This window comes from Dromaius novaehollandiae, chromosome 1 (assembly GCF_036370855.1).
Source record: "Dromaius novaehollandiae isolate bDroNov1 chromosome 1, bDroNov1.hap1, whole genome shotgun sequence".
Lineage (NCBI taxonomy): Eukaryota > Metazoa > Chordata > Aves > Casuariiformes > Dromaiidae > Dromaius > Dromaius novaehollandiae.
The window spans coordinates 9,443,618-9,460,848 of NC_088098.1; the positions used below are offsets into that span (position 1 = coordinate 9,443,618).

Consider the following 17,231-nt stretch of genomic DNA (forward strand, 5'->3'; position numbering starts at 1 on the left):
CTGTATTAGGGGCAGTTGGGGTCCTGCAGCAACAGAGAATCAGAAGCCGGCCTGTCATGTTGCAACATCTGATAGCCCTGCTGTCTCCCTACCTCTACTCATGAATTTAAAAACTTCCCATGCTAGTGCATTCACTGGGGGTCAGAACACTCTTGGGCAAAAATCCGTAGCTATAATTAGTGATTTAATTTTAATGTAGATGAATAGACAATCCCGAAGCTAGTTATTAAAATGTCATTAATTGACACAGAAGTTAGCATATCTGCCTAGTGTCTGTTAGCAGAAGTTACAGAGACCAACCTCCATGAAAATTCTGCCTGAGGAAGAGACACAGCAACCAAGTCATCCAAAATCTCCCCATCTCTGGGAAACAGCTGGCCACCCCCGGCCAGAAAATGATGAAGTGTTTTTTGGGAATGCACAGGTTATTCAGAGCAGTGCTATTTCCTTAGCTCTAACCCCCTCTGTGCTGTCAGAACCCTAAGATCTTTGAAAAATATTCATTTTGGGCAGATTTAGCCATAGCTCAAGCCAAATATATATGAGTTAGTCAGAAAATAGAGAGGATGGAAAGCAGATTTTATAGAAACTAGCCCTAGGGTTCTCTACCTCCAAGTAGTATGGAATTAGTTCTGTATATCATGTATAACTCATTCTGACAGCACTCCCAAAGTAAATAAATTTTAATTTGTATTTTTAATTCAGACATTAATATAACAGTGAGGCTCAGAGAGCTAAGCAATCTGATCCAAAGGCTTAGCTGAAAAAAGAAGAAAAAAGCCTTCTCTGAGATCTTAAGTCTCCTGCTGAAAGCAGAGAAACTGAAAGCAATGGCAAAGTTCTTACTAAAAGTTTAAATTTACTTGTAAATGTTCCACAGAATAAAATAGAAGTTAGGGCTGTTGTTGAAAAATATAATCACAGTTGCATATTTGATAACAAAGCAAATTTTCTTACATCCTGAAATATCTGAATTACTGCCTTTCCTGGCTACTTTGCCACTTTAATGTCACAAGCACTATGAGCAAAAGGAATACTGAAAGGATTTTAAAATGTAAAGGCTTTAGAAGCCTTCATTTTTGAATGCCACTTACTTTAGCACCAACGCTAAGAATTCTGCAACTTTGATCCATCAAGCAGCATTGCAAAACCATCATGAAAATGTATGAACCCAAGAACAAAATCTACTCACCCAACCTTACAGTAGTGATTAAGAAAAGCCCTAATTATAGTATAGTCACCCGTCAAAATAAATTACTCACTCAGGGTGAGTGGGTGAACAGAAGTTTGCAAGGCTTCCTTAAGGAGGTGGTAATTGTCTTGAATTTTGTTAAAATATATCACTAATTATATTTTAACAATGTCTATGTACTGTTTCCTCTTTGGGAATTTTATAAGTTGGTTGTAAGACTTTTGAAAGAGAAGCAGCTTTTGCAGTTTTACAATATCCTTTATTTTGCTCATAGTGCAAAGTTTGTAGTGTTTTTGTGACATGCAAAAGAATCTCTAAATGAAGTATAGAGGTGACCAGAAAGGTTAAAATGAAATACTTTCCTAAGGAAATGTTGATTGATTGGACCTAAGTATTCTACAAAACCAAGCAAGTCCTGTCTACTTCCATGGCAAGGTGGATCTAACAGCACAGTAAGGTAAGCTCATGGTTGTTGTAGGCATCCACACAGACCACTGGAGGTCTATGCAGAGTTTAGGAGGTGTATGGAGGCTGAGTTTTAAGAATCCTACCTGTCTTCAAGGTCTGTTGCACACAATACCAAACCCTTTAAAGGAGGTATCTGCAACCTATTCACTTGGGCAGTGCTGGCCATGAAACTTTGCAGGACTAAAAACACTCATGATCCTACCCCTGCTTGTCCTGGTTATACTGCCAGTGTTCTTGGGCCTGCCCTAAGCAATACCAAAAACACAGGCTTTCTTTTCTGCCATCTTCTGGAGCTTTCCCAAAGCCTACACACTGCATCCAAAGAATGCTCAAGGCTGTAAAATCAAAGAAAACAAGGTCTAGGCTCAGACTCAAGCAAACTCAAGCCTGATGACCCAGGGCTTCCAAACTCTGGGCCACTAGGGATGGGGAATTCTTTTAGTTCTCCATGTATTCTTAACGTTACACTTTTTAGTTGCTTCCAGAATATGTTTTTTCATTATATTTTTACTGTCATTTAGATAGTATTCAGACTCCTTAGTTATTGACTAAAATTGAACAGATTGCTTCTTGAGGTATGCGTTAGGCCTCTAGACATTAACAAATGTAGTTACCATCTTTGAATCAAATAATAAAATATTCACAGTTATTATTTTACTTAAAAATTAAATTAACTGCTGCCTATCCAAAACTTTGTGCCACTGCAATGAATTGTTTTCCACATGTATTTGTCAGCTGTTACAGTATTGAATCTACCTCATATATCCAACCAATGATTAGTCTTCAGAGTACTTTTCCCTTAATGTATTATCACCAGTCACTGACCACGAAAGGGATATGGAGAGATTTAACATTCATGATAAAATTTGTGATTACCATTCTAATAACTGAAAAACAAGGTTTGTCTTTTATTTCCTAGAGATGTGGCTGACTTGCACAATTTTGACTAATACTTAAACAATTCAAAGTTGTATAAACAGTACAGAGAGAGCAATCCAAATGAGGGTGCTGAATAAGCAGAATTGGGGGTGTATTTGTAGCTTGATATTGTATCATTGCACTCTAAAAATAAGTGTGAAAAGAAATTTGTATCTAGTTCTGGGCTCAGAATCTGAACCATACCAGCACTGGAAGTATTTATGTTAAGATCTTTCGGCTCTGGCATATCTCTGAATTTCTCTGTGATAGTTCATTCTCGCTATAATCTCCTAATTCCTCGGCACGACCATTTTACCTTTTCATAATATTTATCTTTTTAAAGTATCGTGATATTATCATGCATTGCAGAATTTTTCATTTCTTAGATGAGATTAGGGAGGCTTCAGAGGGCTACGGTAGGAGCCAGGGACCATTGCAGCAATAGTCCCTGCTCCAAAGTGGTCTGATAATTCCTGGCTGGCCAGTACCAGGACCTGGGGGAGCACCTTCCTCCATCGCCAGAGAGGTGGACCCAGCAGGAAGCCCCCCTCCTCTCCATTCCTGGGGCACACTGACAGGCAGATCCATGGAGGAGGAAGGAGACGCAGAGGAGGCACCTTGGGCCATCCCTCCGGCCCGTCCCTTGCTGAAGGGGAGAGGGTGAGCTATGCTGGTCTCCTTGGGATGGATGTGCAGGCACTCCACAAGGCCTGGCAGCACGCATGGACATAGGCCGGTCCTTACGATGCAGCACAAAACAGAGCACAAAACTGTGGAAGCCTCTGTGGGAATATCTGCTTCTAGTAATGGGGATCACAGTGTCAATCGCAGTGAGAATGGCATCAGTATATTTGCCGTCACTAGATCTGACTCTTCTTAACATGTCAACATGATGATTCTTCTGTTTCTTTACTACCACCCAAAATGTAACTTTTGTTTTCTGTAAGGACTTACTATTTCTTAGGAAACAAGTTAGGATCTATTGCTTCATCATCAAACACTGCATCAATATAATAAAGGTCTTACTGCTTCTTGAAATAGATGAGATCAGGTTAAGAAAAAATATAGCTGTGTTGTCCTCCTAATTTTCCCCTTTTTGTGTCTCTCCTGATTTCTGACTTTCTGATTTGGTCTCTTTCTTCAGGATTAACCTCCACAGTAATTTTATATGACTTCCTCTTTGCAAAATCTGGTATACCTTTTCTCATACAGCTTAGGGGTGGCAAAGACACCTGATAATTGTAACGGTGTTAGGGATTCCAAGCCATTTCAGCATCAGGTCAAAGAGGTTGGGATAGACCATCTTTGCTATTCAGCTGCACTCAAAAGTAGGTTGGCAGCACCAAGGCAACCAGGCACAGCAGTGAGACCGATTAAGACATGACAGCTTTTCCACAATTAGATACTCATTCTGTACTGCCTGTCTGCATGAAGGCTTTTAGTCAGGTCTAGCCCAAAGAGCTTAGTTTAAGCACTGCTTGCTTAAACCGACCTCTTGACTTCTGTGCTGGGGTGGCTGAGGAGTATGCACACATTTAAGTACAGCAAGGAGACACCTGAGTAAGAGAGCAGTTAAACCAAAGGAGATGGTAGCCTCATATTCTGTGTCTATTACTGCCCCGTACTAGATGGTAAGGCATCAAATACAAGAACAGGGAAGGCATGCAGAGAGATATATTTCCCCCTCCAGCTATCTGTAATGTGTGGAATTACTGAATCAGAATTTGTACCCTTACATTTAATAGACTGTCATGAACTACTCCTACGAATTTGTCTAATTGCTTTTCAACCCCATCTAAAACATTGGCATTCATAACAACATCTGACAATGAATTACACCATTTTGTTATGTATTGTGTGGGAAAACACTTCTTTTGCGCATTTTAGACCTGATAATTTCATTGGGCATCCCCTTGTTCTCATGTAGTGAGAAATCAGGCATCCATTCATTTGTTTTCTAGGCATTTTCCCAGGGTTCTCATGATTTTATAGATATCTGTCATATCTACCTTCAGTTGTCCCCTTTTCAAGCTGAAAACTCCAGATCAGTTTAAGCAGTTCCAAGATTTAATTGGCCTTCTTTAGTTCCCCTATGTAAGTCTTGAGAGGCAAGGACCAGAACAGCAGCCGGTATACAGAAGTGAGGCTCCTATGTGATTTTGTATAGTGCTATAAAGGTGTTTGCTGTTTTATGCTCTATTCCTTTTTTTAAATATCCTGACTGTTGGGTTTTTGACTTCCATTGACCATGAGGTTCATGCTTTCCTTTAGTGTACTTTATTTTTTTATTTAATTCATCTTTATAAGAATTATACACAATTGAAATGATTTCTGGTATGCTTTTTGTTCCTGCAGGAACCTTATGTTTCAACAGTAACATCTTGAACCAGGCCCTGTGCCTTGCTCAAGCAGGATCAAAAGTTGTTGCTTTTCTCAGAGAATTTCCAAACCTCATTACCACAAAATTATTTAGGGTATCTAAACATTTATTCTCTACATTATGCCTTGATATGACATTTTCTCAGCTTTTATGAGAGTTAGTCTTCCATTATGATTAAGTTTTGTGTCCTCACTGGCTTGGTCAGCATGTTACTACCAAGGTAGAGAAGTACATGGTAAGCGCTAATGCTATACTTCTGCTTTGGCATGGAATTTCAAAACACAGAGAAACTTTTTAATACAAGATACAATTTACACTGATTTTAACTTCTCTTTAATGCAGTGTCACTCCTCCATTGAACTGGCTGGGTGTCTCATCCAATACATTTTTCCTCTCTAATTATCCTGATTCTTTTCATCATTTTTCTGGTATGCTTATTATGTCAATAGCTGCGGTTCAATTTCTTATTTTTATTGTCCCTGCTTATACATATATGTGAATTAAGATAGATAGATCAATCAAGTAATAATGCAAGACTCGTGTTTCAATCAACCATTACTTCATCATATAAGGGGAAAATAACATTATGATAGAGGGCAGAAAGTGGAAATTATATTGCTTTTTCATTTTGAAACTGAAAGATTGAAATCCTCTTTGGCATCTAATCTTAAATGTGCAGTTTTCTTTCTCATGTTTTGATACATATTATATTTATATAAATCTTTTGTCTCCTACTAAAATATATAGTAGGTCTAAGTTAAAAAGAGTGTTTTTAAAAAGAGTGTAATTTCCTAAAATAGAATGAGTATATCCTTCCTTTAAAACATCTTTTAGCATCTGTCCTCTTATCTACTATTCAGGATATTATCATTAGCTTACAAATGTGGTAGCTGTGGTATTTCAGAATTCTTTAATATATCATTGACCTTTAAAAAGTAGAGTTTTCGTACTACACTTGATTTTGTATGACAATGGCAAAATCAAAAAAGAAGCACAAAATAGCCAAGGTACTGCACTTTTAATTACACCTTTGTATCACACAGGACCTATAACCTTTGGGTTTGTGTACTGTTATTTCTGGAATCGCTGGAAAAATTTCATGAAGCTTAGGGCAGCTATGGCGCTGATAGACTTTCAAACGGTAAAATGGTATAGGTTAGGGAGGAGACTTTTAAACTGGAGGCTTTTAAATCTTGTTTTTTCAAAATATGTAACATTACAGGCACAAATTTTGCTAATACAGATGTCATACTGTTAAGGAAATACGAAAGTAGATTTTTCAACTTAGTATTGCCTTCAAAACCATCTGTTATCAGGTACTGTCAAATACTATAAATACAAAGCCCTGCCAGAGTTCAGAAGTTTGATTGTGACGAGACCTAATTTTGACATTTTTTGGAGGTATGGTTTTACAGCAGATCAGCGTAGATTTCTTCTCCCCGCATAGACCCCAAATTCTGCTCCCCTGCTTCAGCACCGAGAGTGTGGGGAACATGATGCAGAGTGTGGGAGTGCAGGTCGCCTTCAGCAGCTCGCAGGCAGCGATACACGGCCAGGACTCATTCCCCCCGACATCGGGGCTCCATGTTAAATCTCATGAAATCAAAAGAAAATCTTTAGCAAGTCAGTTGTTCATTTTGCCATCTCTGAAGACCAGAATGAATATGAGGGCCATTTAACACAGTAAATTTTCCTAGTGCATTACAATTACAGAAACATCTGCTCTGAATAACTTTCTGCTAAACCACTGTGAAAAGTCATAGAGTATACAGTAGTTGTAAGACTACTCAGTTACTTACCTGTATTGAGGGGGTACTGTGGCTGAACATTATATTTCATAACAAAACACAAAGGAATACTAGTACCAGAAATATTTTTATGCTGCTTGCAAAATATACCGTTAATGCTTTGCTGTTCAGATATATTTCTGTGTCTGTTTTGCATCTATATATTGTTAAAATCATTTCTGTAAGTTGCTACTACTTTGTGCAGAAGCCTTGCATTTGAGGATGAGAATTTAAACCTGGTCATATGGTTTACAAATCCCTTCAGCAACTCCGAGTATACTGGCACTGAACAAGCCTACATAGGGGCTTTTTTTTGGAAAAGTTCCTCAGAGCTGGACAATATTTTTAGTTTCCCATATTAACTGCTTGTCAATCTACTTGTGAAGCATCATGTTCACTGCTCTCCTCATGAACTGTTGCCTCTCTGAAGACAAAATAATGCAGAAAATGCACTTTCTCAAGAAAAAAGATAACTTTGCATGAGTGGTATATTTATATCCTTATGTCTCATAGTACTGTTTATGTTTGCTTCTGGAAAGGACCTGCTAAAGACCCATATTTTAAAAAACAAATTTGAAGTATTATTAGGAAACCAGTTTTGAGCCCGGATGTGCTAGAAATTCAAACATACAGATCAGACAGATCAGATCAGATCATGGTCAATCTAACCTAATAATCTCCAGACAGGAAGTGGATGACTCATAAGAAGTTGCCAGAAACTTCCCATGAGACAAATAGAGGGTAATCTGTCAGCCACTAAGTCTTCTCAGAATTTCTTAGTAGTTAGAGATAATTTTAAGCCCTAAAGCATAAGGTTTCATCTTTCTTTGAAAATATATTAGCATTAACTATTACAAATCTGGAGCTTTGCTCATGAATAGAAAAATTCGACAAATACAAAAAGTGAGGTAGTGCAGGCATTACTTATTGTTGTGAATCTTTGTATCACTGAGCAATAATATGCTTCCTAGCTGGGTAAGAGAATTTGGGGGGTATGAAAATGACATAATAGGGTGAATATCCAATACCTTTATGGTCCCTTTGATCTTTCAGAAACTCTTATATTGTGGTATAAATGTTATAAAACTGATTAGTCCTAACTAGTGCTTTGAAATGAAAAACAACTTCAGTATGCTTCCTGCTTGTCTGTTGTTTAGATGAGAAAAATGCTGATTTAGCCTGTTAGAATTTCAGGAAGAGTTAATGTAGTATGTATTTGTGTGCATGATTGGATCGCTAGTGCTACCACTAAAAATAGCTATTACAATTTCATGAAAAGTGAATTTTTAACCTCACATATAACATTTCAAACTAATCTTTATATTAGCTGATGTACTATGTCACATGATCTCATTAATTTAAACCAAAAGACAAAGTAGATGTAATTCTGTGAATGTATATGTTATTCCATTTCTTTTCTTTCCAGACAACTATTACGGCACCCCAAAGCCTCCAGCAGAACCAGCTCCATTATTGTTAAATGTAACAGATCAGATCCTTCCAGGTGCCACTCCTGGGGCTGAAGGCAAGCGTAAAAGGAATAAGTCTGTGAGCAATATGGAGAAGACGAGTATTGAACCACCAGAGGAAGAAGAGGAAGAAAGACCTGTAGTCAATGGAAATGACATGACAGTAACACCAGGTTTGTTCTTCCTTCTTACTTTGCAATGTGTTTCTGTTATTCACAGAGTCCTCAGTTATCTCGTTTTGCAGTGAGAATATTCATGTTCAGGTAAGAATGCCCTTGCAGACTGGAAGCCAGGAATCCTGAATAATAGGATTCCTGTCAAACATAAAACAAACCACTTAACCTCCATTTTGGGAAGTCATCTCACTTACCTCAGCTACTGTAAAGATATCTGTCTCTAAGCTAGTCACCCTGAACCCTCTTTATAGCCAGAAGAGAAAAAAATCTATTTCTGAACACAGTTCATGTGATCTGTTTTAGATTTCTAGGCTAGGAAATCAATCACAAGTGCATATTTCTCTTCATTGGCTATAGAGGGAGTCTAAAGAAGTAGCTGAGACACACATATCTATAATTTTGGTCAAATGAATCCTATCTCTGTGCTTCAGGTTTCCTTTCTCTAAAATGGTGATACTTTTAGGTCGCGAGATAATTCACTAGATTATGAAGTGAACTTTTATAAAATAGTATGAAATCTTAGAGATATTATGTCATGACAGCAAAGCTGTCATCCTATTAATGAATTCTTGGCAGGGCCAGTGAAACTGAGTTGCCAATACTGTCACCTGAGGATCAGGAAGCTCTGTGAAACCTGCTTCAGTTTCTAGGCAGATAGGACCATTTTCAGCAATATTCCAGATCCTGCACAAAGCTGATGAAGATCTCAGTTGCCTAGTCCTAAAAGGTAGCTGTTGTTTTACCCCTGGGATCATACTTCTTCAGAAATAGAGAACTCAAGATATTGGCTCATCCTTTTCCCAAGCAGGTAATCAGTTTCCCCTGAAACATTTCAGCAAGAATCACCATTTTACAGTATTTAAACATTTTTTTATTCTGAAAATTTAAGCATTTTTTATTCGGTTAGGATATTAAGGAATTCAGGCATTTATATCTCTTTGATAAATAACTCTGAGCTCTCTTTGGCGAACATAGAAATTCAGAAACAAATGATTGAAGTAGAAGTCTTGTAGTGACAATGATACAGATAAGATAAAATGGTATATTACATGTTCGCTAAATGTATAGGTTAATGTAAAGCAATAAATCCGTTCCCTAATCTAAATGCTGTGAAAAGGATATTTATACTCCTGAGTTTATATGTACTTTTTTTTCCTCTTAATTAGAAAGTATATCAAATTGAATATCTTTCCTTCATGGATATATTTGCTGCATGTTTTTCTATTTTTGTTCCCTAAAAAGTGTAACCATTTAAGGGCAAACCCCCCAGGCAGAATCCATCCCCATGTCTAAGCGGGCAGCGTGCAGGTGTAGGGGTGGAGCGCCTTCTCCCCACTCCGCCCTCCAGAGCCCTGCAGAATTTCTCTCCGGCCATTGCCATCACGTGCTGTAGAAGCTTTCCTATTCCCTCCGCACGACGTTGTATCTGCCAGCAGTACTCTGACACTCAGTCCCCTTCCTGCACAGCTAAGCTAAGCAAAGAGGGATGAAACCCAGGACGAATCCTTACATAAAGCATCAGCACTGGCTCTGTTGCCAGGATACTTCCATAGCGAGGGAAGCAAAGGCAGGATTTGGTCTCTGATGTGTATTGTAGCAATCGTTACAGAAATCGTTCTTTGCAGTTACTCAGGATGTGCCAGGGACCCCACCACTGCCGAGGCACGATTTCTAGGGCGATATATTCCAGTTCAAACTGGATCAAGAGGAAATGTGTACCTGCTATTCTCCTTGCGTTGTCCACCTATCCCTCACTTCTCAAAGGCAAATTCTAGGTGGAGGATGACTAGGCGGCACCCAAGAAATAGCCACTGGCATGTGCGGTGTTAAAAAATGAAACGCATGAGTAAGAGCGCTCCCCCTGCCTTCCCCTGCTCGCCCCCCACCAAGTAATTCCTGTAGGTGTGGCTAGCAGAACAAGCGGTGCCTGTGCTGGCTCTCATGGTTTCATAAGCAGCGTTTTGTTGTGCAGTTACACTGATTGAGGACTTTGGGGATTGTAGCAAAGCAGCTCTGTACATACATGCTGTGTTGTCTTTGTTGGGGAATGTAGCTCCCACGGATCCTGTTACTGTAGTCATTTTCTCTGCGAGCTGACAGAGTCGTAGCTGCCTCTAAAACGTATATGCATTTGTAGTCTGTGCCTTTGAACAATCAGGAAAACTGAAGCGTGCTAATGTTTTGGGGGAGGCTCTACCCCTGGTGAAGGGAGCAGTATAGTCTTTATACAGAAGCAACCAAAGGCAGGATGTTTGTTATTTCAAGTTCTTTTAGGCAGCGTGTTCTATTTTAAATGCCTCATTTCTAAAGGGAATCTTTTCTTGAATACAGGACTCTTGGGACAGCTGAAAGATTGATACATTTTTTATAGATGCTCAACAACTTAACATCATATTACCTGCCAAGGATATCAGAGCGCTAGCAAGGCAAAGGACTGCTGTAATACCTAGGGCTGCTAGGTTGAAGTAGCAACAGATCTAAGATGAATCCAACAAAATTAACCTGTCTTTATGAAATCGATAAGGAACATTTGTGTTGGAGAGATCTTTGCTTTTGGTCTTATTTTTCATTTTAGTTTATGCCATTTCCTAATTGCTGACTGGGGAAATAATCTATGTGCCTGTTGAGCTTTATTAGTAGGAATCTATTTTTCATCAATATTTCCACATACCTTGCTCCCTATGCCATCAGATTTCCCTCTGACAGCTCTATATGGACAGATTGAAGATCTTCAAGCATGATATATAATTGTCTTCCTTTTAATTTGTACTGCTCAACGTGTTTGCTCTATCTGATTTGTGTCACTAGTCCTCAGCCCAGAAGCCAACAGGAAGTTTTCCTACTTCTTTAGGATGAGGCTTTTGGTCATTTTAGGCAGTCCTCCATCTCTTGGATCAGCATACATTCTTTCAGCATGCATTACTATTAACTGGGAGATGGGATTTATCTCACTGAATTTTTGCAATTTATATACCTAAATGCTTTACTTCTTGTTTGAAGTAAAACATCTGATGAACCTTTTCTCTTGAAAAATAAGAAGAGGCACTTCCAAAGAGTAAATGAACATAGTTACTTGAGATACCCATTTTAGGGCATCTGCAACACAGAAGCCTAGCTGGCTGAATTTAAACAAAGAATTCTACTATTGACCAAGCAGCATACAAGACACCTGGTCTATAGAATAACTACTAGGATGGCTAAGTGACGATCAAGAGTCTAGAGTTAGTGTTGGGTTTCTCACATTTAATGCAGTTGCCCACACTACTAGACTCCTGGCTCTTCTGGGTTCGATCTCTGCCATTCTCTGGTTTGGACAAGAAATCCTTCACCTGAGAAGCCTTTCCTGATGGGCACTGCCTTGAAATTAACAATTTCTGCAAAACTGATGGTTTGATGACAGAGGTAAAAAGATTGTTGATCAAACTGCAGCTTGTAAGACATTCGCTGTTGTTGGAACCTGCAAAGGATTAAGCCAGTCTCCTTCACAGCCAGCATCATGATTTGACACTGTTGGCCATGTCACATTTGCTTCACACTTCTGACTGATTATATGTTTATTTTCTTCCAAACTCTGAAGAACCATTCTGAAGTTGAAAGAATGCTTATGTATGTGTATTATTCTGACATTACTTGAACAATGATAAGTTGTACCCAGAGAATGAAATTTCTGGCAGGCTCAAAATTAATTGAGGGATAAGATATGACATAGAGTGCATTTCAGAAGAATCATTGCATGCCTTAGGTTGATAATGAAGCAAAAGGCTAAAGTCCCAATGCTGTCAATCACCCTGTGAGGTGCAGTAGTCCCAGAGAGCTGTGTGGACTTACTCTCTTGTTATTACACAGCAAAGGCAGCCATAGGCAAGAAAATAAAGGAGTATGCAAGAGCCATGAGATTTTAAAAAATACATAACTCGGTATCCATTGACATTTTTACTATAGGTGTTTATCTAAATTCAACTTATCACAATTAAGCCACATAGTATGACCTACAAAATAACCTGTGCTCCCCCGATCTCCTTCTCTCCCATTTTCCTTTCCCTGCATCAGCTCCTAGTTCTTACTGTGTTAGATTTCAGTGGGAACAGTGCCTCTATGCAAAGCACCAAAGCCCAAATCTGGCTACAGCTCTGCAGGAAAGGAAAGTGTTGCCTTACACAGGGGCAACATGGGATTTCCTCCAGCAGGACGCAGCAACTTTCTGAAGAGTGGTATTTTCGTAAGAAAATAGAGGCATGAAGCTCAGCAGACAACAGTTGAACAATTCTTGTATCCCATAATTATTTAAAGGGATGGACTGTTTCCTGTGGAACACAAACTGAAACACAGGAAGTTCTGTTTGAACATAAGGAAAAACTTTTTTACTGTGAGGGTAACTGAGCACTGGAGCAGGTTGCTCAGAGAGGTTGTGGAGTCTCCATCTGGAGATATTCAAAAGCCACTTGCATAGGGTCCAGGGCAACCTGCTGTAGGTGGCTCTGCTTGAGTCAGGGGGGTTGAACTAGACGATCTCTAAATGCCTCTTCCAACCTCAACCGTTCTGTGATTCTGTGCAGGACTTGACAAATTGCTCGTTTAGATACAATCAAGAGCTGCAATATATGTTCTTCAGAGCTGCTTAAACCACTTCATAAATGAATATGTAATAATATTTCCTTTCATTTGTTCTCTGCTGCTGTTGCTTAGGTCATCTGGGTTGATTCTTTTGGAAGAAAATAAGTTTTTAAGCTTTACTGCACTAATCATCTGAAGCAATAAAATAACAGAACAAAGTGGCATGGTCCTTTTACGTGTCTAGATGGCAAATTTGAAGTGTTAGACTATAAATAATAGAAACAGTTTAAAATGCAAGTGACATGTTGGGTGAAGGCTCAAATTCTGGGGCTACCAAAACATAACTACCATTATTCGGAAAAAAAAGTCACTATATTATCCAAGAGCTGTACAGAGAATATGTCATCTCACACAACTGCTGATATTGGAGTACTACAGAGATCAACTTACAGTACTTAACAGTATTAGTATTTTTGATACGCACATTATCTTCTCCCCAAAGTTAACTGTGTTTCAGATATGCAGTAACTTGCTGGTGCTTTGCCGTTGCCTCTTCTGTCACTTCGCAGAACACTCACTACTGAGATACTACACTAAATTGCTTTTGAAAACTCAACCATGTAATCTGTTTTGTGGTGAGACAGTACCTCTAGTAAGCTATTTCATTTGATGTAAAGTCAATTGATTGGTTTTTTAGTGACAAATATATTTCTGGTCACATACTATGGTACAGTTTTAGGGTCTGTTTATCTCACATGTTACTTGAAGGCAAATATTTATGCTCTTGAAATGTGTTACTATATTTCAAACTTTATTTGTGTATTTAAGACACTACTAATTTTTAACCGTAACTCCTGCTTTTTATCAAATCAAATACTATGTATGAATATATATTAACAGAATGAAAATCAGAAAGGTGAATATCCACTTTAGTTGGAATAAGTGAATGATTGATAGATATGTATAACAAAATATGTGATATAAAATGACAGCATAGTGCTGCACTCCAAATAACTAATGACTGGAATGTCTATTGTGTTAAATTAAATGTTATTAAATGGCATTAGGTAATTCTGCCTTAATTGGTTGGTTTTTAGTCATCAGGATGTCTCTTCTATTATTACCAAAACAAGTTATTAAAACTAATGATCCAGGAATTAATAAGTCATGAGATTGGCTTTAAAATAATTATATTTTTAGGTGGTTAAATACATGTTGGGTTCCTGTTTTCCCTCCATATTTTGATAGCAATCTCTATCTGAGACAAGCTCAGGATATTTCTTCTAATCCTCAAGGCTCGTGTTTTCACATTTGCTCTGCCACAATGGTGGCTGGAATTTGTTAATATATTTACTGAAAGTCAAGAGCTTGACCTCATCTGACCTGTTGAAAACAAGATCCTGAGAAAGCTAATACATTTTACAGATCTCATGTTAAAATCCTAAAACACAGCAATGTTGCCACGCCTGTGTACTGCCATGGTGCATGGATGCACCTATGCTACAAATTTAGTTGTTCTACTACAGGCACACATACCTTGTAGCCTCACATCTTGCCTCAGTTTAGTCTTTACAGCATCATTCCTGCAGTAAGAATGTGCTCAAGACTGTGGATAGTCTCAGGAATATAGCTGACAGATCTGTCAATGATACTTGAGACAGATGAGAACTCCCTTTCGCTTTGCAAAAGTAGCAAAAAAAAGAACTTATTGGCAATAGCATCTTCCTATTCTCAGGGGACATGGAGACCACCTATCCACTCTGCTTTGCAGAAACCTTTTACTTATTTAAAAATGTTTCCTCTGTCCATCAGTCTTTTCTTCTCAAGGCTAAAAAGACCAGTTCTTCGATCTTTCCATATTTCTGCTCATTTTTGTTGCTGTCCTCTGAACTGTTTCCAATTTCCCTTGAAATAAAGTCCTTGAAACTGAGCACAGTACTTCTGCTGATACCTTACTGTAGGTGAAGGTGGAAGGACATGTGTTGCATAGGCTTACCCTTCCTACCTATTATGACGTTTGCTTTTTTTTGCAATAATATTATATTTGACTGAGAGTGATGGTTAGAGGTCCCTCACGCATCCCCAAACCTTCATTGCATTTTCAATAGAATTTCTGCCTGGGGAGTTTTTCCCCACCTTGTGTTTGTGCAGCTGACTGTGGTCTTTTGCATCAGCCATATGCCATGTACTTTGGAAAGCCAAGGAGATGGGAATTTGGGAGTATTAGATAAGGAGGAGGTGACTTCAGCTCCCCTGTGATCCCACTACTCTGTTGTGGGATTCAGCTGAACAAAACTTGCATTTGAGTCTCTTGCTAATTTATTTCCTCCCACAGCCAGAGAGATTCACATTTCCTGACAGCAGACAATAGTAGTAATCACCCATAGCTTGAGTATGACTTCCGTTTAAACAGCACATGAGCTGCATATGGCTGGAGAGCCGTAAGTATCACCGTGGTCTAGATTTTTTTCACACTATTCTAAAAGGCTGTATGCATCACTGTTTTTTAACATCAAGATATGTCTACCATTTCTCCCCAAGTAACAACACCTGTTACCCTGTCATGAAAAGAAATAAGATTAGCTTGGCACAATTCCTTCTTGATAAATTTTGACAATTACTTATCACCTTTGAAGAGCTTACATGTAGGTGGTTTGATTGCTGGTCCTGCCATCCTTCTATGAATTAAAAATAGATTGAAGGTTCTAGTGAAGTTACAATTCCTTAACCCTCTTTTACAAAAAGATATTATGGCCTAATGGCCTATTGCCGTAATTCAAAGGGAAGTTTTGTGCCCAGAATTTAAGAATATGAAACTATCTAAAAACCTAAATCCTAGATACTTTGTTTAAACCAGGACTGTGTCTGTCCCTTCTAGTCTTCCTTTCTCTAAAAAGTCTCAATGGTGTAGTCACTACTAACTGTGATTCTGCTTCATTGGTTCCCTCAATACTCTAGGTTTCATTTCATCAGGCTCTGCCAATTGGTATCTGACCTGTTCTCTGCCTACTCTAATCTGAGTTCTTTACTCCTATTGCTGACATCAATTATGTTAGTCATTTAATCATGGGTAATCTTTTCAGTAGTGACTGAAGCAAAAAGAGCACTAAATGCCTTGTTTTTTATGCGTCATGTATTATTAGCTTCCCTTCCTTCCCACATTGTGAAATCTGCGTTTGGTCTTCTGCTTCTTATCAATATCAGTCAAATTTATTCACCTCTGAGGGTGAAGAAATCTCTGTTTCTTTGCTAGTACAAGTTCTCTCAAGCATCCTCTGTTTCAACTAGTACTAGTCAAGAAATGTTTGTGTCTTCTCTACTGTCATACTAGCTGTGTGCATGGAAGCTCTTCTATGTAATACTTGTTCATGCAGGTGAGCATGTAGAATCCACAAGTGGAGGCAACTATTCAACAGTGTGGATAAATGAGCATTTAGACTCCTAGTATTGCATATCTGCTCCCTATTTAGCAGAGGTACATTTGTGGTTTCGTCTTAGTTTCTGTTCAGCTGCCATTTTAACAGCTGTTGCTGTGTTCTAATGCACTTTTTTAGCTAGGAGTGCCTGGGTTGAGCTGTGGGAACTAAGAGTGGCAGAGGTACTGTTGGAAAACAAAGGGAAACAACCTGATTTCTGACTTTATGGAAAGTAGAATCAATAAAGAGTGAAAGATCAAGTACTTTAAAAAGGCATAGGGAAGGAAGGCTCCTTCCTGAATATGTTCTGGAACACAGTGAGATGTATAGGAAGTACTTAGTACTGGCTGTGGGAAACTAAGCCTCCCACAGATGATACCAGTAATGAAATCCCAACCACTTTATATACATTGCTATGAGTTGCAAGATTGTCCTATTGATTTCTTTGCCATCTATAGATATAAGAAAAGCAATGAGTGTATATGCTTTCTTAATTGAAAAGGATCTGTTTTCTGTAGTAAAACAGCAGGATATTTACTTTATGGGTGTACAGTTTAAAAAGCTGTGAAGCTATGAGACACAAGATGGTAGTGCTGCTGGATAGAAATCCACCTTCTGCTCAGTGCTAACTGCTGGTCTGGAAGGACTCCTGGGCAGAATGATCCAGAACTCTTTGACTTGTTTCGTAGCTCTTTATTAGTTTTTTGTTTTGGTTTGTTTTTGTTGTTTTATTTTCTCATATTGTGATCCAGATAGAATGCATCATTGGAGGGACCCCCTGTGTAAGTCCAACAGAATTTTTCCCTTTATTTCAAGACTTGCAGTTCATAGCATATTGCTTGGAGATGGCACACAGTAAATCCTCCACCGT

General features: G+C 38.6%; 1 protein-coding gene across 9 annotated transcripts in view; it reads left to right on the top strand.

Annotated features, from left to right (window-relative positions):
- MAGI2 (membrane associated guanylate kinase, WW and PDZ domain containing 2) overlaps nucleotides 1–17,231 on the top strand; it is a 743,930-nt gene that overhangs the window by 484,526 nt on the left and 242,173 nt on the right. For all 9 annotated transcript variants that reach the window (XM_064505113.1, XM_064505115.1, XM_064505117.1 and 6 more), the window contains exon 4: nucleotides 8,172–8,387. In XM_064505113.1, the coding sequence (XP_064361183.1) occupies nucleotides 8,172–8,387 (216 nt within the window). The remainder of the gene's footprint in view (nucleotides 1–8,171; nucleotides 8,388–17,231) is intronic.